Raw genomic sequence first — 23,945 nt, 5'->3', positions numbered from 1 at the left:
TGGTAAAATATACATAAAATACACCATTTTAACCATTTTACGTATACAACTCAGTGCCATTAAGTACAGTATATTTGCAATGTTGTACATTGTACTCATTTCCAGAAATTTATCATTCCAAATAGGAATTCTGTACCCATGAAATAATAACCCCTAGAGTCTTTCCCTTCATCACCTGCTAACGTGTATTCTATTTTTCTTATGAAGTCCTTTCTAGGTATTTCACATAAGAGCGATCATACAATGTTTGTCTTTTTGTGTCTGGCTTATTTCAATTCACTTGGCACAGTGTTTTCAGAGTTCATTTATGTAGTAGCATATATCAGAATTTCATTCCTTTCTATGGCTGAATAATACTCCATTGTATGTATACACCACAATTTGTTAATTTATTCTTATGTTAACGGACATTTGGGTTGTTTTCATCTTTTGCCGATTGTAAACAATGCTGCTATGAACATTGGTGTACAAATATCTGAGTTCTCCTTTCAATTCTTCTGGGTGTATATAAGTACCTAGCAGTGGAATTGCAGAATCATATGGTAATGCTGCATTTAACTTTTTGAGGACTCACCATACTGTTTCTCACAGCAACTGCATTATTTTCCATTCCCATTATCAGTGCACAAGGGTTCCAATTTCTACGCATCCTTGCCAACAGTTTATGTAGCAGCATATATCAGAATTGTTTTTGCTGACACTCGTTATTTTATTTTTTGTATAATAGCCATCCTAATAGGTATCAAGTGATATCATCTGGTTTTTATTTGTATTTCCTAATGACTAGAGATGTTGAGAATCTTTTCATGTGCTTATTGGCCAATTGTATGTCTTTTTTGCAGAAATATCTGTTGAGGTCTTTTGCCCACTTTTGAATTATTGGTTTTGTTATTGTTGTTGTTGAGTTGTAGTTATTTAGATATTCTGGATGTCAGTCCTGTAAGAGATATATACTTTACAAATATTTTCTCCCATTCTGTGGGTTGTTTTTTTTTTTTTTTTTTTGAGATGGGAGTCTCGCTCTGTCACCCAGGTTGGAGTGCAGTGGCGCAATCTCGGCTCACTGCAAGCTCAGCCTCCCGGGTTCATGCCATTCTCCTGCCTCAGCCTCCCGAGTAGCTGGGACTATAGGCGCCCGCCACCACGCCCGGCTAAGTTTTTGTGTTTTTTAGTAGAGACAGGGTTTCACCATGTTAGCCAGAATGGTCTCTATCTCCTGACCTCCTGATCTGCCCGCCTCAGCCTCCCAAAGTGCTGGGATTACAGGCGTGAGCCATCGCGCCCGGTCTCCCCTTTGTTTTAAGAGTTTTACAGTTTTTGGCTCCCAGTATTTTTATAAGATTCTCTCCACAGTTGTTAAGTTCCCAACTTTAATTTTGAGATCTAATCTCTCTAGGAGTGAAATGAATAATGAAATACTATAGTGAAGACATGGTAGAGAATACCACATTTTACTCCCTTTTTTTTTTTTTTGAGATGGAGTCTTGCTCTGTTGCCCAGGCTAGAGTGCAGTGGTGCTATCTCAGCTCACTGCAACCTCCGCCTCCCGGGTTCAAGTGATTCTCCTGCCTCAGCCTCCTGAGTAGCTGGGGTTACAGGCGACTGCCACCACACCTGGCTAATTTTTGTATTTTTAGTAGAGACAGGGTTTCACCATGTTGGCCAGGCTGGTCTTGAACTCCTGACCTCGTGATCCACCCACCTCAGCCTCCCAAAGTGCTGGGATTACAGGTGTGAACTGCGGCGCCTGGCCACATTTTATTATTTTTAAGCTTAACCATTTTCTAGATTCTTATTGAAAGTAGTTATAAACTGGATGGGATCACAGATATCATCTGGTTCAGCACCTTCATTAAAAGTAGATGAAGGCTGAGACTCAGGTTTCAAAGGAATGTAAGAATTTTGTAACTTGTTGCAAATACTTTAAAAACTTTCAGTACAAATTATCTTTCTATTTTCTCATTTAATAAAAAAGTATAACCCACCTTTTAGTCTCTTTAACTATAATACTGTTTTCTGTTTTGTAACTCATCATGTAGTAGAGCATGCAGAGAACTCTGGACTGGGAGTTAGGAGGCCTGGATTTTAATTCTGCTTCTGCCATGACATATGTAATGTTTGAAAACGAGGTTAGGAAGTAGCTGATAAAAGATAGATGGTTAGATGATTTCTAATATTCCCTCTGAGAATCAGTTGATTCTATGATTAATGGCTTTATTAATATCAGAATTACTGAATTTAATTAATGGTAAGGAGAATGTTATTTTTGAATGGGAAGGTACTAGCTCTTTCAAATGAGTTTTAATCAGTTTTTATATTGTATGTAGCTGGGTCATAGATTTTAACAGTTTTGCCACTTAATTAGCATTTTCTTTGCATCTAGATTTGCAGATGATTATAAAATTGCAATTCAACAGACTTACTCCTGGACAAATCAGATTGATATTTCAGACAAAAATGGGTTGTTGGTTCTACCAAAAAATAAGAAACGTTCACGACAGAAAACTGCAGTTCATGTGCTAAACTTTTGGTGCTTAAATCCAGCTGTGGTAAGCTCATCATGTAAATGGAAATTTTGTCTTCTTGCTCAGTACCAGCATTTTAATAAATGTGGTTGACTCTTAAAGATAGTTGTTTGTTGTTGTTGTTTTGAGGCAGAGTCTTGGTCTTCACCCAGGCTGGAGTGCAGTGGTGCAATCTCAGCTCACTGTAGCCTTGACCTTCCGGGCTCAAGCAATCCTCCCACCTTAGCTTCCCGAGTAGCTGGGAGTATAGGCATGTGTCACCATGCCCGGCTAATTTTTGTATTTTTTGTAGAGACGGGGTTTCACCATATTGCCCAGGCTGGTCTCAGACTCCTAGACTCAAGCCATCTTCCTGCTTTAGCTTCCCAAAGTGCTGGGATTACAGGTGTGAGCCACTTTTAAAGATAATTTTATTTATCTAATGTTGTTTTCTTTTAGGCCTTTTCAGATATTAATGGCAAAGTTCAGACAATTGTTTTGACATCTGGTACATTATCACCAATGAAATCCTTTTCATCAGAACTTGGTGTTACATTTACTATCCAGCTGGAGGCTAATCATGTCATTAAAGATTCACAGGTTAGTTTTTTTTTTTTTTCGGAAGGCCTTCAGTGTTTCTACTTCAATATAACTCTATATAAACAAGTTAGAAGATACCTGAAGTGCCGGCAAGTAAATCTTGGTAGGAAATTCAACATTCTTGTTTTACAATAAAAGAAAATCTGTCAGCTACTTAATGATGTGTCAACAGAAGGAAATAATCCAGTCACTTGGGATGCAAAAGGCTGTATTTCAGTTTCTTCTTTTAAGTAAGTTTTAGTTTTGTAATGAAAACAAAATTTGATTTCTTTAATTCTCATTGTATAATTATTTGTGATTGATTGATTGATTGATTGATTGATTGATTTTTGAGACGGAGTCTCGCTCTGTTGCCTAGGCTGGAGTGCAGTGGTGTGATCTTGGCTCACTCGGGTTTAAGCAGTTCTCCTGTGTCAGCCTCTCAAGTTGCTGAGATTACAGGTGTGCGCCGCACGCCTGGCTAATTTTTTATTTTTAGTAGAGATGGGGTTTCAGCATGTTGTCCAGGCTGGTCTTGAACTCCTGCCCTCAAATGATGCACCTGCCTCAGCCTCCCAAAGTGCTGGGATTACAGGCGTGAGCCACTGTGCCCAGCCTGTTTATATTTTATTTATCTCTGTATTTTTATTTTTACTTTTATTTTTTGAGACAAGGTTTTGCTCTGTCACCCAGACTGGAGTGCAGTGGTGCGATCTTGGCTCGCCGCAGCCTTCGCCTCCTGGGTTCCAGCGATTCTCCTGCCTCAACCTTCTGAGTAGCTGGGATTATGGGTGTATGCCACCATGCCCGGCACATTTTTGTATTTTTAGTAGAGATGGGGTTTTGCCATGTTGGCCAGACTTTATCTTTTTAGAGACAAGGTCGCTCGCTATGTTGCCCAGGCAGCTTCAAACTCCCAGGCTCAGGCAGTCCACCTGCCTCAGCCTCCTGAGTAGCTGGGACTACAGGCATGTACTACCATGCCCAGCTTGTATAATTATTTATGCTTCTCTTTTCCATTAGACTATAGTGTATCCTGATTCTTCCTTTTACATCCACGTTCTTCCTCTGTGCCTAGATTAATAGCTGGTATTTAGCAAGTGTTCAGCGCGTTTGAATATCTGAAATGAATTAAAAGTACTCTTATGAGTCCTATGATTTAAGATTTTAATGTTTTATAACGATACCTACTAAATGTTATTTTAATTTTTGTAGAAATGTATAGATTGTCATTTTTCATTATGCCTTCTGGTTTCTTTTTATGAAGTATTTTAAAGTGGTTAGGCACACAGGTGATATTAAGCTGTGGTTAATGCTAAAGTGGTTAAGTTAACATCACCTGTGTGCCTAACACAATGCTAGTTCTTTATTAAGCTATATACACAGGTTTATAGGTGGGAACATTTTTGGTCCTCACAATTACTTGGGAGCAACTACGGCATTTGGTAGTTGGGAACCTAGAATGCTAAACTCCTATGTAACTAAGAATTGTGCTTTCCAAATGCCAGAGTGCTCCTGTTGAGAAATATGACTATGAACAGCAGTGAAGGAAGAATACATGTTCCACATTTTCAAGTTGCTTTCTTTAGAGACACAGATAAATATGGGAAGTTGGTAAATTCAGCATACGTTTTCTCATAAGAATGTTATTACAGGCTCTGTTCTCAGCCTACTGCACAAAAGTCCATTTAACCTATAATGCCGCTGAATTATAATAATGTAGTTGTGCAGCTGGATTCTGTTATACTGTAATATTTTCCTTCAACTTAAAATTTTAAAAAATTTTAATTGTGGTAGAATATACATAAAATTTACCATCTTAACCATTTTTGAGTATACAGCTCAGTCTTATTAAGTATGTATATATTGTTGTGCAACCAATCTCAAGACTTTCTCCTCTTGAAAAACTGAAACTCTGTTCCCATTAAACAACAGCTCTGTATTCTCCCCCTCTCCCCAGCTCCTGGTAACTACCATTCTGCTTTCCGTTTCTATGAATCTGATTACTATAAATACTTCATATAAGTGGAATCATAAAATATTTGTCGTTTTTGTGACTGGCTTATTTTACTTAGTATAATGTCCTCAAGGTTTGTCCATGTTGCCGATAATGTCTTCAAAGTTCATCTATGTTGTAGCATGTGCCAGAGTTTCCTCTTTAAAGGTGAATAATGTTTCGTGGGTGTATATGCCTGTGATTTATAATATATATATTTGGTCTTCCACTCCATTTCCTGGCATACAACTCCTAAAATCCTTAGAATCCCCAAGTGACATTTTGTATGCTAATGAGATGACTAATGGTAGGGGGCTCCTAGTAGCATCAGGATCAGGGCTGGCCTCTGGGAAGACCAAGACATGATAGGAGAGTTGGGATTTTCACCCCCATTCCTCAACCTCTGGGGAGGGCTTGGGGGAGATGATGCTAAAGGTTATCTTAATGGCCAGTGGTTTAATCAATCATGCCTACATAATGAAGCCTCCATAAAAACCTAGAAGGACAGGGTTCAGAGAGCTTCCAGATAACTGAACACTTGGAGGTTCCTGGAGGGTGATGTGCCTGGGAATTGAAGCTCTGAGCCCCTTCCCACATACATCTCTTTATCTGTATCCTTTGTAATATCTTTTCTAATCAATCAGTAAGTGTAGGTAAAGGTGTCCCTGGGTTCTGTGAGCAGCTCTACCAAATTAATTGAACCCAAGCAGAGGGTTGTGGGATGCCCGATTTCTAGCTGATCAGTCAGAAGCACAAGTAAAAACAACTGTGACTGGCAACAGAAATCGGGGCAGTCTTGGGGACTGAGCCCTCAACCTCTGGGATCTGAAGTTATCTCCCAGTAGATAGTATCAGAATTGAATTGAATTAGAGGACACCCAGTTGATGTCTGTTGCAGAACTGATTGCTTGGTATGTGGAAAAAACCTCCCACACATTTGGTCACAGAAGTTTTCTGTGTTGATTGCTGTGGTGTGAGAGCAAAGGAAAAACTTTGTTTTTTTCTACTCAATGCTACATTTTGATAATTCATTCATCCATTGATTCTTTCAACTGTATTTCAAAAAATTAGAAATTTCAGAAAAGTTGGAAAGATAATATTAATATTGTGAATATCTTTATATCCTTCACCTAGATTCATCACTTGTTAACATTTTGCAAAATTTCTTCTCTCTCCCTCTCTCTACATATAAGAGAGATAGAATTTCAAATAACTGTAAAATGTGGTGGGTGTGATTTTTTTCTATGACTAAGGATCTTTGAGCACCAATGAATTTTTGAAAGAGTAGTTCCTGTCATTTTTGATACTTGCCTATGGCAAATTATACTGGCCTTCATCCCCAGTATTTTGGAATTATCTGATTCTGCTATCGGTATATATTCATCATTTCACTTGTTCATTTATTCACCTAACAAAAATATGTTACATGCTTAAATTTTGCAAAGCTATTAAATAAACAGAGACAGGTACAACCTGTTTCGCTTTCAAAGAATTTTCACTCCAAGAGAATTTAGTGATCTGCCTAAAGCAAAACATTTATAAATTAAATCTGTATACAATTAATTAAAGGTAATAGAAAACCCCTGACAATTTAAAAATAAATTTTTGTTAAACTTGTTGCTTGATCTTTTATGTAAATACTTCCAAATAAATACTAATTTCCATGCCTTTTTCAGGCGTAACTCTAATTATGACATATTCATATCCTAGGTTTGGGTTGGTACCATTGGGTCAGGCCCCAAGGGTCGGAATCTCTGTGCTACCTTCCAGAATACTGAAACATTTGAGTTCCAAGATGAAGTGGGAGCACTTTTGTTATCTGTGTGCCAGACTGTGAGCCAAGGAATTTTGTGTTTCTTGCCATCTTACAAGGTAAGGGAATATTTATTGTTTCTTTTGCCTTTAAATAATCATTTACATTTTAAACATTGTCGTGCTAATTTTAAAATTACCACAGTAAGCTTCCTAGGGTAGAGGCAACAAGGTAATAACTACAGTTTTCTAAACATCACATATTATTTTACTTATTTTTTGATTAAGATACTGCCTGATTGTCCTACCTCTGTTTTACTTAAAAGTCTGAAAGAACAAGGCTGGACGTGGTGGCTCATGCTTGTAATCCCAACAGTTTGGGAGGCTGAGCTGGGAGGATCACTTGAGCCCAGGAGTTCGAGACCAGCCTGGAGAACATGGTGAAACTCTGCCTCTACAAAATACAAAAATTAGGTGGGCGTGGTGGCACACACTGATAGTCCCAGCTACTTGCGAGGCTGGGGTGGAAGGATTGCTTGAGCCCAGGAGGTTGAGGTTACAGTGAGCTATGATTGCACCCCTGCACTCCAGCGTGGGCAACACTATAAGACTCTCTCGCCGGGCGCGGTGGCTCAAGCCTGTAATCCCAGCACTTTGGGAGGCCGAGGCGGGCGGATCACAAGGTCAGGAGATCGAGACCATCCTGGCTAACATGTTGAAACCCCGTCTCTACTAAAAATACAAAAAATTAGCCGGGCGTGATGGCGGGCGCCTGTAGTCCCAGCTACTCGGAGAGGCTGAGGCAGGAGAATGGCGTGAACCCAGGAGGTGGAGCTTGCAGTGAGCCGAGATCGTGCCACTGCACTCCAGCCTGGGCGACAGAGCAAGACTCCGTCTCAAAAAAAAAAAAAAAAAAAGACTCTCTCTAAAATAAAATAAAATAATCTGAAAGAATAAAAGTCTTCAAGCAATGTTAATTATATAGGAGAAGTGTTTATGTGTACATTATTTTTATTCTTAGGGACAAGTTGATATTTTCAGAGTAGAAAGAAAGGGAGCATTCTTTTTTATTTTCATAAATTACATTTCTGAATGTTTCATTAAAGTTAATCTAAGCCAGACTTTCTTTGTTGCCCTCATTTTACTTCATGTATCTGGCCAGAAGAATTTTGTTGTTGTTTTTAGAGTCACTGATTTTTAATAATTTTTTTTAGTTAATTTGAAATTATTTAGTATGTTTTGGTCCCCATAATATTCAAAGCATTGAAACCACGTATCATTCCTGAAAGTAACACCACATTGTATCAAAATCTAACCTAAATCCAATGTAGAGAAGTGGCATTCCCTTCCCTTTTTTCCACAGGAAGTTATACCTCTAAGGACAGAAGCATTTGGAAGTAATATATTTGAATGACAATATTGATACTTTTGACTCTTCTACTGTCTTTTTATATATATGTACTTTGATAGCTAGGGATACACTAAAGCAATTAGTCTCTTGCAGATAAATTAAAGAATTTGTTTTCATATGTAACAAACCTGCACATTGTGCACATGTACCCTAAAACCTAAAGTATAATAATAATAAAAAAAAGAATTTGTTTTCAAAAAAATATTTAATCAGATAATTTTTTACAAGAATATCTAAAAATAAAATGGACATAAACATTTTTTAAAATTCTTAATGGAAAACAAGATTTATTCCAGTGTGAACATCTACACCACACAGTTATATTTAGAAAAACTAGTAATTAAGCTTGATAGTAAGTCATACAATAAAACGTGTAGGGAGTTGGTCTTACCTAATAAAATTTGTAGAACTTTTAATTCTTAAATATGGAGACGAATATCTTCTGGGAAATTGGAAGAAAAGTTATTTATGGGATTATGGAAACTGTACTCACTCCACAGTTATGTAAGAGATAAAAGCAAAATCTTATTTCATTGCTAAAACCTTTTTATATTTTCCAGTCATAGTCACAAAAAGGGAGATAGGAGATGTCTGGGTGACATTTTTCTGCTAGGCTTGGAATACATATAGCAGACAGTATGAATTTTAGTTACAGACATTTATAATTGGGTGACTAGAGACTATAACACTGAAATAACTTTTTAGTGACTGTATATATATTAGCAAAATGAATAGATTATTTTTCTGCTTCTACCTTTTCAATTAAAAATAAAGACACAGGAAATCCTTTGAATATACTTTGTTCCAACTGAGTTTATTTCTTTGATTGCAAAATTAATTGTTCTGCAGGTTTTTGTTTAATTTTTTTGTGGCTTAAAACGGTAAACATTTATTATCTCATAGTTTCTTTTTTTATTATTATACTTTAAGTTCTAGGGTACATGTGCACAATGTGCAGGTTTGTTACATACGTATACCTGTGCCATGTTGGTTTGCTGCACCCATCAACTCGTCATTTACATTAGCTATTTCTCCTAATGCTATCCCTCCCCCAGGCCCCCACCGCAGAACAGGCCCCGATGTGTGATGTTCCCCACCCTGCGTCCAAGTGTTCTCATTGTTCAATTCCCACCTATGAGTAAGAACATGCGGTGTTTGGTTTTCTGTCCTTGTGATAGTTTGCTGAGAATGATGGTTTCCAGCTTCATCCATGTCCCTGCAAAGGACATGAACTCATCCTTTTTTATGGCTGCATAGTATTCTATGGTGTATATGTGCCACATTTTCTTAATCCAGTCTATCATTGATGGACATTTGGGTTGGTTCCAAGTCTCTGCTATTGTGAATAGTGCTGCAATAAATATACATATGCATGTGTCTTTATAGTAGCATGATTTATAATCCTTTGGGTATATACCCAGTAATGGGATGGCTGGGTCAAATGGTATTTCTAGTTCTAGATCCCTGAGGAATCGCCACACTGTCTTCCACAATGGTTAAACTAATTTATACTCCCTCTAACAGTGTAAAAGCGTTCCTGTTTCTCCATATCCTCTCCAGCATCTGTTGTTTCCTGACTTTTTAATGATCACCATTCTAACTGGCGTGAGATGGTATCTCATTATGGTTTTGATTTGCATTTGTCTGATGACCAGTGATGATGAGCATTTTTTCATGTGTCTGTTGGCTGCATAAATGTCTTCTTTTGAGAAGTGTCTGTTCATATCCTTTGCCCACTTTTTGATGGGGTTGTTTTTTTTCTTGTAAATTTGTTTAAGTTCTTTGTAGATTCTAGATATTAGCCCTTTGTCAGATGGGTAGATCGCAAAAATTTTCTCCCATTCTGTAGGGATGGGAGCCTACAGAATGTTCTGTAGGCTGTTCACTCTGATGGTAGTTTCTTTTGCCATACTGAAGCTCTTTAATTAGATCCCATTTGTCAATTTTGGCTTTTGTTGCCATTGATTTTGGGGTTTTAGTCATGAAGTCCTTGCCCATGCCTATGTCCTGAATGGTATTGCCTAGGTTTTCTTCTAGGTTTTTTAAGGTTTTAGGTCTAAGATTTAAGTCTTTAATCCATCTTGAATTAATTTTTATATAAGGTGTAAGGAAGGGATCCAGTTTCAGCTTTCTACATATGGCTAGCCAGTTTTCCCAGCACCACTTATTAAATAGGGAATTCTTTCCCCATTGCTTGTTTTTATCAAGTTTGTCAGGTTTTGTCAGGCTTTGTTTTTGTCAGGTTTGTCAATTAGTTGTTCTGCAGGTTTTTGTTTAATTCTTTTAAAATTTTTGTTTATTGTCTGCTTGTGTTGGTTGTATTTGTCTTTTTAATTGATTTGTATGGGCTTTTAAATATATAGTATGGATAGTAATCCTTTATAATACACAGCATTAAAACTTTGTTGTTTGTCATTAAATTCTTTTTTTTTTCTTATTTTTTTTTATTATTATACTTTAGGTTTTAGGGTACATGTGCACAATGTGCAGGTTTGTTACATATGTATCCATGTGCCATGTTGTTTTGCTGCACCCATTAACTCGTCATTTAGCATTAGGTATATCTCCTAATGCTGTCCCTCCCCCCTCCCCCCACCCCACAACAGTCCCCAGAGTGTGATGTTCCCCTTCCTGTGTCCATGAGTTCTCATCGTTCAATTCCCACCTATGAGTGAGAACATGCGGTGTTTGGTTTTTTGTCCTTGCGATAGTTTCCTGAGAATGATGTTTTCCAGTTTCATCCATATCCCTACAAAGGACATGAACTCATCATTTTTTATGGCTGCATAGTATTCCATGGTGTATATGTGCCACATTTTCTTAATCCAGTCTATCGTTGTTGGACATTTGGGTTGGTTCCAAGTCTTTGCTATTGTGAATAGTGCCGCAATAAACATACATGTGCATGTGTCTTTATAGCAGCATGATTTATAGTCCTTTGGGTGTATACCCAGTAATGGGATGGCTGGGTCAAATGGTATTTCTAGTTCTAGATCCCTGAGGAATCGCCACACTGACTTCCACAATGGTTGAACTAGTTTACAGTCCCACCAACAGTGTAAAAGTGTTCCTATTTCTCCACATCCTCTCCAGCACCTGTTGTTTCCTGACTTTTTTAATTCTTTATTTTAATTTCTTTTTTAGCTTTAAATATCTTAATTTATCAAAATAATTCTTATGCATAATTAAATAATGTTAGAATGGTTATAATGAAAAAACAACAGCTCCGTTCACTATACTATTCTTCCTTTCTTCCCAGTCCCACATCCCCAGAGGCTTCACAGCTCTTTGATTTCTTTTTCTGATATTTATTGTCATTTCTAATTGTGGTGAAATATGCATAACAAAATCTAGGTTTTTTTTGTTTTGTTTTGTTTTGTTTTGTTTTTTGAGATGGAGTTTTGCCCTTGTTGCCCAGTCTGGAGTGCAATGGCGTGATCTCGGCTCACTGCAACCTCTGCCTCTCGGGTTCAAGTGATTCTCCTGCCTCAGCCTCCTGAGTAGCTGGGATTGCAGACATGTGCCACCACACCCGGCTAATTTTGTATTTTTAGTAGAGATGGGGTTTCTCCAGGTTGGTCAGGCTGGTCTTGAACTCGTGACCTCAGATGATCTGCCCACCTCAGCCTCCCAAAGTGTTGGGATTACAGGCGTGAGCCACTGCGTTCGGCCTTAGCATTTTTTGTGTGTGTACAATTAAGTACATTCACAATGTTAGACAACCATGACCACTATCTATTTCCAGAACCTTTCATCATACCAAATAAGAACTCTGTTCCCACAAAATAACTCCTCAGATTCCTTTTCCCCATTTCCTGTTACCCTCTAGTATTCTTTCTGTCTCCATGAATTTGGCTATTGTAGCTACTTCATATAAGTGGAATCATACAGTATTTGTCCTTGGTTTCTGATTTATTTCATTAACCATAATGTTTTCAGGGTTCGTCCATCTTGTAGCATACATCAGAATCCTTTTTATGGCAGAATAATATTTCATTTTATATATATATATATATATCTCACATTTGCTTATCCATTCATCTTTCGATGGGTATTTGGATTGTTTCTACCTTTTGCCTGTTGTGTATAATGCTGCTATGAACACTGGTGTACAAATATCTATTTGTGACCTTGCTTTCAATTCATTTGGATATATACCTAGAAATGATAATTCTAAATGTAACTTCTTTTTTTGAGATGGAGTCTCACTCTGTCACCCAGGCTGGAGTGCAGTGGCACCATCTCGGCTCATTGCAACCTCCGCCTTCCAGGTTCCAGTGATTCTCCTGCCTCAGCCTCCCGAGTAGCTGGGATTACAGGTGTGTGCCAACATGTCTGGCTAACTTTTGTGTATTTTTAGTAGAGACAGGGTTTCACCATGTTGGCCAGGCTGGTCTTGAACTCCTGACCTCAGGTGATCTGCCCGCCTCGGCTTCCCAAGGTGCTGGGATCACAGGTGTGAACCACCACGCCCAGCCTAAATTTAACTTTTTGAAGAACCACCAAACTTTTTTTTTTTTGTAGTCAGTGCATAATTTAGATTCCCATCAGCAGTGCACAAGGATTCCAATTCTTCCACATTTTTGCCAATACTTGTTATTTTATGTTTTTTTGATAATAGCCTTTCGAATGGGTATAAAGTGTAGTAGCTCCTTGTGGTTTTGATTTGCAGTTCCCTGATGACTAGTGATGTTAAGTATATTTTCATGTGCTTATTAGTAATTCAGACATCTTCTTTAGAGAAATGCCTATTCAAATTCTTTGCCCATTTTTGCATTGAGTCATTTTTAGTATATTCACAAAGTTGTGTAATCATCACCACTGTCTAATTCCAGAAGATTTTTCTGACCCCAAAAAGAAACTCCTTACTCATTAACAGTCACTGCCTACTCTTACCTGCTATTCCCTATATCCACTAATCTGCTATTTCTATAGATTTGCCTTTTCTGAACATTTCATCTAAATTGAATCATATAATATGTGACTTTTTGTGTTGGATTTTTCACATAGTGTAATGTTTCCATGTTCAGCATTATAGGATGAATTAATACTTTATTCCTTTTTATGGCTGAATAACATTCCTTTTACTTTCAACCTATTTGTGTCTAAATTTAAAGTGTGTCTCTTATAGACAGCATATAGTTGGGAGCATTTAAAAAATTCATTCTGCTTATCTCTGCCTGTTAACTTGAGTGTTTACTCCATTTATGTTTAATGTAATTAGTGATAAGGTAGTGTTTACGAATGCCACTTTGCTGTTTGTTTTCTGTATATCTGGTGCCTTTTCCCCCTCTATTTCTCTATCATTACCTTTTGAATCTAACAGATAGATATTTTCTAGTGTGCCATTTAAATTTTTCCAATGTGTCACTTTAATTCCCTTGGCTTTTCTTTTACTGTATATTTTTTAGTTATTTTCTTAGTGGTTGTCCTGGGAATTATATTTAACATCTTATGCAGTTTGGATTAATACTAATTTAATTTTCAATAGAATGCAGAAGCTTTAATCCTATGTAGCTGTTTTTTTATCCTACCTTCTTTGTGTCATTATTATAAAAATTACATCTTTACACATTGTATGTCTCTCAACACAGATTTACAATTATTACCTTTTGCAACTGACTTTCAAATCAGATAGAAAAAAATTAAAAACAAAGAATACATTTTATATTGTCTTTTATATCTATGTTAAAACACATTTTATACTGTCTTTTATAACTACCTTGTAGTTATCTTGACCAGTGCTCTTTAATTAATTCTTAATGTGGACTTGAGTTACTCTCCAATGTCCCTAAAAACTTATTCTTAAATAGAATCTGAGCCTTGCAGCTGTCTCTCTCTGTTGTAATCCTCTGCTGTTATTCTGGAGCCCTGTTGATGTGGTCGTAAGGTATGGGGAACGAGAAGCATCTTCTAATCCTACGATTATGTCTCAGTCTTTTAGCATGACTGTGTCCCTTGCCTGTGACCTTCACAAGTGTTTCTGAGCTCTTCATTCATATAAGATTAAATGGCAGGGAGCTGCAGTTTAGGAAATGATCCCTTCCCTCATGTTGGATAAGGATCTGGTAAAATCTTCCTTACTGGCAGACTGGCCTTTGTTTTAGAGAATGCGTTGAACATATTTCAAAATGGTTGTTTTTTTCCTCCTCCTGCCCGAAACAGTAGGGTTTTTCTTGGCTCTTTACTGTGGGAACCTGGTGGGATTTTTAGAGGTAATGTCTTAAAAATTGTGGGCCCCCTGGCAAGACTGCAGCCCCTAGGAGTTTCTCACTTATAAACTAGTTCACATTTTATCTCCAGCAATTCATCAATATTATCTTTTAACTATTTCTGTCAACTTATGTTTTAGTGGCCACTGTCCCAGTAAGCATATCTTGATTCTCTGTATTTACCTGTCTCTCCAGATTTCAGGGTGGCAGTTTGCCTTGTGACCTCAGTTCTCAGATGGATCCCAGAAAAGTAATTGACTTTTAGTTTGTTTAACTTTTTTCTGTTGTAAAACAGGTGTGAAGACTTCCAGTTCTTTACATATTGGAGCTGAAATCAGAAGTCCAATAAAATTGGCAAAAATAAATTTGCTACTGAGTTTCAGAATCTAGATATAACAGCAAACTAGCACATTATTATAATCTTTTGTCAGTACCGTTGTCAATTCTCACATAGTACAGTGACTGCAGTTATTAAATGTATTAATATTATGCCATCTAGTTTTCATTTCAGAGGGGTTTGACATTGACCATGCAGAAGACAGAAAGCCTACATTAGAATTTATTTCAGGGGGACATTAGGAACCAGGATTGAAATATAATTAGATGGGTTGTATTAGTTCTATGTTGTTGCATAACAAATTACCACAAAATTAGCACCGTAAAACAATACACATTTATCATCTTACTCTTTCTGTGGGTCAGGAGTCTGGGCATGGCTTAGCTGGGTTTTTCTTCTCAGTGTATTACAAGGCTCCCAGCAGAGTCAACTGGGGTTGTGGTCTCACTAAAGGCTTGACTGGGGAAAGATTAGCTTCCAGGGTCCCTCAGTTTGTTTGCAGAATTTATCCCTTGTAGTCGTAGGACTGAGTGAGATACCCAGTCTTTTGCGGGCTGTTGGCTAAGGATGACTCTTAGGTCTTAAAGGTTGCATTCAGGTCCTAGTCATATTGCCCTCTCAACAACATGGCAGCTTATTACTACTACTACTTTTTTTTTCTTCTTTAAAGCCAACAAAGGTGTCTCTTCTGTAGGGGGGTATTGTATCTTTTAAGGACTTTTACCTGATTAAGTCAGGCCCACCCAAGATAATCTCCCTTTTGACTAACTCAGAATCAATTGAGGTAGACGTAAATTACATTCATAAAATCCCTTCATCGTTACTACATAATATAATCCAATCATGGAAGTAAAGTCTTATTTTTATCTCACAATGGGAAGAAGTTTATGCAGGTTGTATATAGGGATTAGGAATCTTAGGGGCTATCATAAACTTTTTATCACAGGGGTTAATTTATCAGGATAAGAAAAAGGTTAGGAAGAACCATTAGAATAAAGATTTGTGACTATGGCATATGAAAATATTAATAAAAGTGAAATGATATTTATGAAATTTAGGTAGCAAAGGCATCATAACTGCACATAATAAGCTTTCCATAAATGCTTGATGAATAAATACAGGAATAGATGGAGACTAACTCTTATTGTTCCAGGTCTTTCTTACTGCCTTTGAAGTTAGAGGTATTTTAGAACTACAAACTAAAATTCGTGTGATTTGCCTGTAGAGCAATACAGCCTAATTCCACATACTAATACTTATTTTGTATTGAGAAAGAATTTTAAATATCTTTAGTTGAATTTCTTTAAAATATCAAAATATTTATATTGAGAGCCTTGCTTATATTATATTTAAGATCTTCCTGAGAGATCTCATAACTTTACTTCACATTTATTTTTATTTACTTAATCCATTGAAGAAATCATTATTGAGTGCATACTTTGTGCAGAGGGCTGCACTAAGTCCTGTTAAAGATTCAAAAATGAACAAGTTACTGTCTCTTCAAGAAGATTTCAGTTTGGGTGGTGGTATAAAATAAGTGTACGCATCCTTGCATTATTCGACAAAATTTATAATCATTAGAGAGATTAAGAAGAATGATAATGGAATTAAGAGTAGGAAGAGATCACATGTGATTGAATGAAGCAGAGGAGCTTCCTAGAGGAGGTGGTTGATATTTCAGTGGATATTAAAGAAAGGTGGATAGATTTCTACTGGTAGATGTGGGAGTGAGGAATATAATATTCTGGACCAAGGAGACATGTATTAGCAAAGGCACAGAAAATATTTTCATAATCACAGAGTTTAGCTTCGCTTGTGTGAAAATGTAATGTAAAGACTGGTTGCAGTTTCACAAAAGAAACATAGGATAAGGCCAGGTGTGGTGACTCACACCTGTAATCCCAGGACTTTGGGAGGCCAAGGTGGGTGGATTGCCTGAGCTCAGGAGTTTGACACTGGGTTGGGCAACATGGTGAAACCCTGTCTCTACTAAAAATCAAAAAGAAACAAAGAAAGAAACATACAATAGAAGTCTAGGCCCAGTGCAGAAGCCTATAATCCCAGCACTTTGGGAGGCTGAGGTAGGAGGATCACTTGAGGCCAGATGTTCAAGACCAGCCTGGGTAACATAGACCCAGTGTTTAAAAAAACAAAACCAAAAATATCAGCCAGGTGTGGTGGTGTGAGTCCCAGCTACTTAGGAGGCTGAGATGGGAGGATCACGTGAGCCCAGAAGTTTGAGGCTGCAGTGAGCTGTGATCACACCACTGCACTCCAGCTTGGCCAATAGCAAGACCCTATCTCTAAAAAAGAAAAATATATGTCTAAAGCTTTTCAAACCATACATTTTAGTGGTCATTTTTTTCCCCCTTATATTTAATGGCCAGTTTTTCTTCCTGTACTAGGTAATTGGAATGGGTGATTTACTCAAAACTTTACTCTTTCACTGAGTGAAAACTGATATTCTTTTGATGTAAACTGCAGCATTTGTTTAAGGGTAAGAGTGAGAATGTTGTTCATCTAGTTTTTTTCCCCACATTCTTTCAGGCCAATAGTTTATGGTAACTAGGAGGAATGCCATTCTTCCACTAAGATAAATTTGCTTTTGACTCTGTTGTTATTTAAGTAGTAGCAGCATTGCTTTAGAACTCTCTGAAAGTTCATTTTTATGGGTAGAAGAGTTTCTAAACTCTTTATATGGACAGAGAAGTTTCTGTCCATATAAAGAGAATAGAAACTTTTCTATTAAATCATTTTGAAAAGAGACTCTCCGGTGCCAAAGTAACAAGTTGGATCTTTTTATTCATACAATACAGACTTCGACTTAAAAAAAATACATCTTTATGAGTAATATGTATAAACCATTTTCCCTGAGGGAATATTTTACATTCATCACTGAATGTCAGATGAGGAATAAAATGCAAACATTCCTGTTCACTCTCTAGCTGTAGTTTTCTAAAGTATTGTTCAGCATTAAATTTGTATGTTAAGAAATTTTCAGTGCTACTAGTTTGTTATGGTTCTCATTTTTAAAGCTATACCACACTTAATCTAAAGGAGAAACTAAATTGCTGCATTAAAAAGTGTTTTTTTTCCCTCGTGTAGAGGGCTGAAATTTCTATAGATATAAATTTGCTTTAAGTGATCAACTGAGCCTTTTCAAGAAATATTTTTTTCTACAGTGTTAAATAGAAAGATTCATTATGCCATTGAGGCTTTGGGGATGTGGTAGAGAGGTTGTATATCTCTCAGGTTAGATGTAGTTCTTGAGAACTTCTGCTCTTGGTTATTAAACAATAAGTATTCATTTGTTTGTTCCTTTGTTTATTCATTTGACAAACATTTACTGGGCACATACTATATTCTGAGTAGACAATTCATATGGCTAAGGTCATACATTTAATTAGTGAAAGCATTTGCCTTAGAACTCCTGATTTTCTAGTTCAACGCTATCCTCGTAATAGTATTCTAGTGTTTGAAATATAGTTGATCTGATAAACATTAATTTCACCTATTATTTTTATTTAGAACAATATGCATTTATATGAAAATACCTACATATTGGTATACCTGTATTTATGTTTGCTTTTCCCATTCGTTTTTGCTTATGAGCTAAACTGTTAGGAAGATAGATATAAGAGCTACTCTGAAAGAGGATGTTAAAAAGCTGCTTTAACAATTGAATGAAAATAGTAGGGCAGTTGGAAAGTAACAATTTAATAACCAAGTTGTTTTCTGCTGTGTGTGTGTGTGTGTGTGTGTGTGCATATACATAGTCATTTATGTACTATCTATAAATAACATGAATATATTTGTACCACATCTGGTTTCAAAAAAGCTTTATAAAAATATATTGATTAGTCTGGGCATGCTGGCTCACGCCTGTAATCCCAGCACTTTGGGAGGCCAAGGAGGGTGGATCACCTGAGGTCAGGAGTTCAAGACCAGCCTGGCCAACATGGTGAAACTCCATCTCTACTAAAAATTCAAAATTAACCGGACATGGTAGCACATGCCTGTAATCCCTGCTAATTGGGAGGCTAAGGCAGGAGAATTGCTTGAATCCAGGAGGTGGAGGTTGCAGTGAGCCAAGATCACGCCATGCACTCTAGCCTGGGCAATAAGAGTGAAACTCTGTCTCAAAAAAAAAAAAAAAAAAAAAAATATATATATATATATATATATATGTATGTGTGTGTTTATGTTTGTATATGTATTATAATTTTTAAGTGAAAAATCTAGGGAGAATAAAGGCAGAGAAGTTAAGATTAAACTAGAGTCAAGGATGTCCAGGTAACTTAGTTTGAGAAGGCAGTGTCTTGGTCAATTTTTTGATGCTGTAACAGAATACCACAGACTGGATAGAAAGAAAATAAATTTATTTCTCACAATTCTGGAGACTAAGAAGTCCAAGTATCAAGGTGCCAGCATCTAGTAAGGGCCTTCTTGCTGCATCATCTGGAGGTGAAAGGTGAAAGGGCAAGTGACACAGAAAGAAAAAGCTCACTTATTTTTTAAAGGCATTAAACCCATCCATGAGGACAGAACCTTTCTGGCCTAATGGTCTCTTAAATGCTGCACCTGTTAATACTGTTACAATGACAATTACATTTTAACATGACTTTGGGAGGGGACATTCAAACCATAGCAGGCAGGGATCAAGTAGCAAATTTAGAAGCTAAATTCGTCCTAACTCCCTGTGCTCCCCCACCCCCTTAGTTCCAAACTGTTTTTCATGGATGTAAGGATAAATATAGAAGGCACTTTTGGGAAATGACAGACAAATTAGTTAAATATAACTTATGATTAATTTACTGTACATTTTACATATTAAAGCAATTTTTGAGCTTGATATGGACTAGAAAAACTTGGAGGTTCTAGTTGTTTCATCTTGGTTGCAATCTTTAATATCTACCCAGTTGATCTTAATAATAGCAACCAATTGATTTTCCTTTTTGGCTGACAATTTCATATTGGCACCTTTTGAATTTAAATGATTTGGGTGGTGTCAGGAGGGACGTTAACTTGATGCAGTGGTAGTCTCCAAATATACTTATCCCAGAGGTCATGGGACAAAAAAGTGACACCACATTAGGATGCCTGAATCATATAGTTTAGTAAAGATATTTAAAACACACAGTGGGAGGCAAGGGGAAAAAGTTGAGGGTAGGTTAACATGTGAATACAATGTAAGTGGGTGGAAGGACCACACTGCCTAAATCCTGGGCTGTGCAATGTTTATGTCTTGTCTTTCTCTTTTCCACATCAGCTCTCCTTTGCTGATGGTGTGCTTACAGAGACTAGAAATGAGGTTTACGCAAGGGGACCCAACAGATGCACAATTGACACACTTTATTAGAGTAAGGCCAGAGCAAATGCACTTGGTCACAGCTGTAGTCCATCAGTTTGCCTGCTGAGCTACAATGTATTTTATTTGCCTTTCTTGGGCAGAGGATACATGGGGCCAGAATGGGTGTCACCAATGGGTGGCTGAATAAGATTTTATGGATATTGGGTAGTATTTTATATGCCTCAGATATATTTAATGTATCTTGGATATTTGACACCTCATGTATATATAGTGTATCTTGAATATCTAGTGTCTTTCCATCCTTTTTCATCTATATTCATAGAGAAACGCTGTACTTACTTTATCTCTTTAATATGGCTTACACAGGTTTCTAACTTCTAGCTATGATTTTAACATTTTAAGAGTTTCACCCATCTATTTGGGTTCTTATATTTTATATATTGTCAAATATACAGCAGATGCAAATTATAGAAGCGAACTCTCCCAATCTCTAGCCTTCGATTTTAAGATAACAAGTTAACTCCAGGGTTATCGCATTTTTGGAAAGTCCTTCAAAAGATACATCAGTCTCTACAGGACATAGTGAATGAATGTTTAGAGCTCATACCAGTGCATTGGTTGTTTGCCTTTGTACAAAGTACTATTTCTGAGGAGTTTTTAGAAATAAGATTCACCTTGCTTGCCTAGTGTAGATAATGTTAGCTTGAAGTCATGCTAACATGAGAGATCATAAAGGAAAAAAGTCATCAAGGAAAAGATTCTACAGATAGCAGCTCAATGTAGAGAAGACTATAGGTCACATGGTATTTTTAAAAAATAGATTGTATTTTTTATACCAGTTTTAGGTTCACAGCAAAATTGAGTGGACAGTATAGACAGCTCTCATATACCCCTTTCCCTGACACATGCACAACCTTCCCCACATTCCCATACCAGCTGCCCTGTGTCTGGACTTCTGACCTACAGAGACTGTGAGATAATAAATGGGTATTTTTTTTCATGCTACAACATGGATGAACCTGGAGGACATTAGACTAAGTGAAATAAGCCAGTCATAAAAACGGCAAATACACTATTACACTTATATGAAGTACTTAGAGTAGTCAAATTCAGAGACAGAAAGTAGAAGGGTGGTTGCCCCAGACTCTGGTAACTACCATTTTACTGTCACTTCTATGAGTTCAGTTGTTTTAGATGCCACGTAAAGTAAGGGCATGACACATTTATCTTTCTCTGCCTGGCTTATTTCACTTAGCATAATGTTCTCCAATTCCAGCCAAATGAATAATGCTACAGTGAACAAGGGAGTGTAGATATTTCTTCTGCAAATTGACTTCAAATTTTAGGGGTAAATACTCAGAAGTGAGATTGCTAGATCATAAGGTAATTCTGTTTTGAGTGTTTTGAGTAACGTCTGTTCAGTTTTTTATAATGGCTGTACTAATTTACATTCTTACCAACAGTGTGCAAGGCTTCCCTTTTCTCCACATCCTCGCCAACACTTTGTTATCTTTCATTTTTTTGACAGTAGCCATTGTTACAGGCATAAGGTAATGTTTCATCCTGGTTTTAATTTGCATTTCCCTAATGATTAGTGATTTTGAGCATTTTTTCATGTATCTGTTGGTCATTTGTATGTCTTCTTTTAGAAATGTCTATTCAAGTCCCTTGCCGATTTTTAAATTGATTTATTTGTGTTCTTGCTAATGAGTTGTTTGAGTTTCTTATATATTTTGGACATTAACTCCTTATTGGATATATAGCTTGTAAATATTTTCTCCCAATCTGTAGGTTGCCACTTTGTTCATTGTTTTCTGTTTGTTGTAATTCCATTGGCCTATTTTTGCTTTTGTTGCCTGTGCTTTTGGGATCAAATCCAAAAAATCACTGCCTAGACCAATGTTACGTAGTTTTCCCCCTCTGTTTTCTTCTAGTAGTTTTACAGTTTCAGGTCTTGGGTTTAAATCTTTAATTCATTTTGATTTGATTTTTTTTATATATTGTGAGATAAGGGTCCATTTTCATTCATCTGCATGTGGATGTCTAATTTTCTTAGCACCATTTTTAGAGAGTCTTTTTTTCCCATTGTGTATACTTGGCACCTTTGTTGACAATCAGTTGAGCACATACATGGGTTTCTTTCTGTGCTCTTTGTTTCACTGGTCACTGTGGCTGTTTTTTATGCCAATACCATGCTGTTTTAATTACTATAGCTTTGCAGTGTGGTTTGGAATCAGGTCGTGTGATGCTTCCATCTTTGTTCTTTTTACTCATGACTGCCATGGCTATTCAGAGCTTCTTGTGGCTCTATATGAATTTTAGGATTCTTTTTTCTATTTCTATGAAAAATGACATTGGAATTTTGATAGAGATTACATTGAATCAGTATGTCACTTTGGGTAATATGAACATTTTAACAATATTCTTCCAGTCTATAAGCACAGAATATCATGCTATTTACTTGTATCTTCTACAATTTCTCTGATCAACATTTTATAGATTTCAGTGTACAAGCCTTTCTTCACCTCGGTTAAATTTCTTTCTTTCTCTCTCTTTTTGGTAGCTATTGTAAAAGGAGTTCTCAACCAGGCGCGGTGGCTCACGCCTGTAATCCCAGCACTTTGGGAGGCCAAGGCGGGTGGATCACGAGGTCAGGAGATCGAGACCACGGTGAAAACCCGTCTCTACTAAAAATACAAAAAATTAGCTGGGCGCGGTGGCGGGCGCCTGTAGTCCCAGCTACTCGGGAGGCTGAGGCAGGAGAATGGCGTGAACCCGGTAGGCGGAGCTTGCAGTGAGCCAGAGCTTGCAGTGAGCCGAGATCGTGCCACTGCACTCCAGCCAGGGCGACAGCAAGACTCCGTCTCAAAAAAAAAAAAAAAAAAAAAAAGGAGTTATCTTAATTTCTTTTTTGGATAGTCTGTTATTAGTATATGGAAATGCTACTGATTTTTTGTGTGTTGATTTTGTATCCTGCAAGTTTACTGTATTTATTCATTTATTAGTTCTAACAGTTTTTTGGTGTAGTCTTTAGGGGTTTCTCTATATAAGATTATGTCTTCAGCAAACAGCGGCAGTTTCACTTTTTTCTTTTCTATTTGGATGCTTTTTATTTCTTTCTCTTTCTAAATTTTTCTGGCAAGGACTTCAGTACTATGTTAAATAGACATAGTGAAAGTGGGCATCCTTGTCTTATTCCAGATCTTAGAGGTAAGGCTTTCAATTTTTCACCATTGAATATAACGTTAAGTGTGGGCTTATCATATTTAGCCTTTATTGGCCAAATATGCAGTACATTTCTTCTATACCTAATTTAGTAGAAGATTTTCTCAGGAAAGGATGTTGAATTTTGTCAAATGATTTTTCTACATCTAATGAGATGATCATATGGTTTTTGTCCTTCATTCTATTAATGTGCTGTATACAATTATTTATTTACATATGTTGAACCATCTTTCCATCCAGTGATAAATCCCATTTGATCATGTTGAATTGTTCTTTTAATATGTTGTTGAATTTGGTTTGCTAGTATTTTGTGGAGGATTTTTGCTTTTCTATTTATCAAGGATATTGGCCTATAGTTTTCTTTTCTTGTATTGTCCTTATCTGGCTTTGGTATCAGGGTAATAATGCTGGTCATGTAAAAAGAATTTAGAAGTATATCCTCCTTTTCAGCTTCTTTGAAAGCATTTGAGAAAGATTGGTATTAGTTCTTTAACTGTTAGGTGGAATTCAGCAGTGAGCCAACAGCTCTTGGGCTTTTCTTTGATTGCAAAGAACTCATTATTGGTCTGTTTAAATTTTCTATTTCTTTATGGTTCAGTCTTGGTAGGTTGTATGTGT

At 36.9% G+C, this 23,945-nt stretch overlaps 1 protein-coding gene across 1 annotated transcript in view; it reads left to right on the top strand.

Annotated features, from left to right (window-relative positions):
• Nucleotides 1-23,945, top strand: part of BRIP1 (BRCA1 interacting helicase 1) — a 190,826-nt gene that overhangs the window by 81,591 nt on the left and 85,290 nt on the right. Inside the window, exons 12-14 of the mRNA XM_058445351.1 lie at nt 2,384-2,549; nt 2,964-3,104; nt 6,790-6,951. Of these exons, the coding sequence (XP_058301334.1) occupies nt 2,384-2,549; nt 2,964-3,104; nt 6,790-6,951 (469 nt within the window). The remainder of the gene's footprint in view (nt 1-2,383; nt 2,550-2,963; nt 3,105-6,789; nt 6,952-23,945) is intronic.

The sequence above is a fragment of the Hylobates moloch genome, unplaced genomic scaffold (assembly GCF_009828535.3).
Source record: "Hylobates moloch isolate HMO894 unplaced genomic scaffold, HMol_V3 SCAFFOLD_10, whole genome shotgun sequence".
NCBI classification, from domain to species: Eukaryota; Metazoa; Chordata; class Mammalia; order Primates; family Hylobatidae; genus Hylobates; species Hylobates moloch.
The sequence above is the reverse complement of the archived record's forward strand: the minus strand, read 5'-3'. Positions and strand labels throughout refer to the sequence as shown.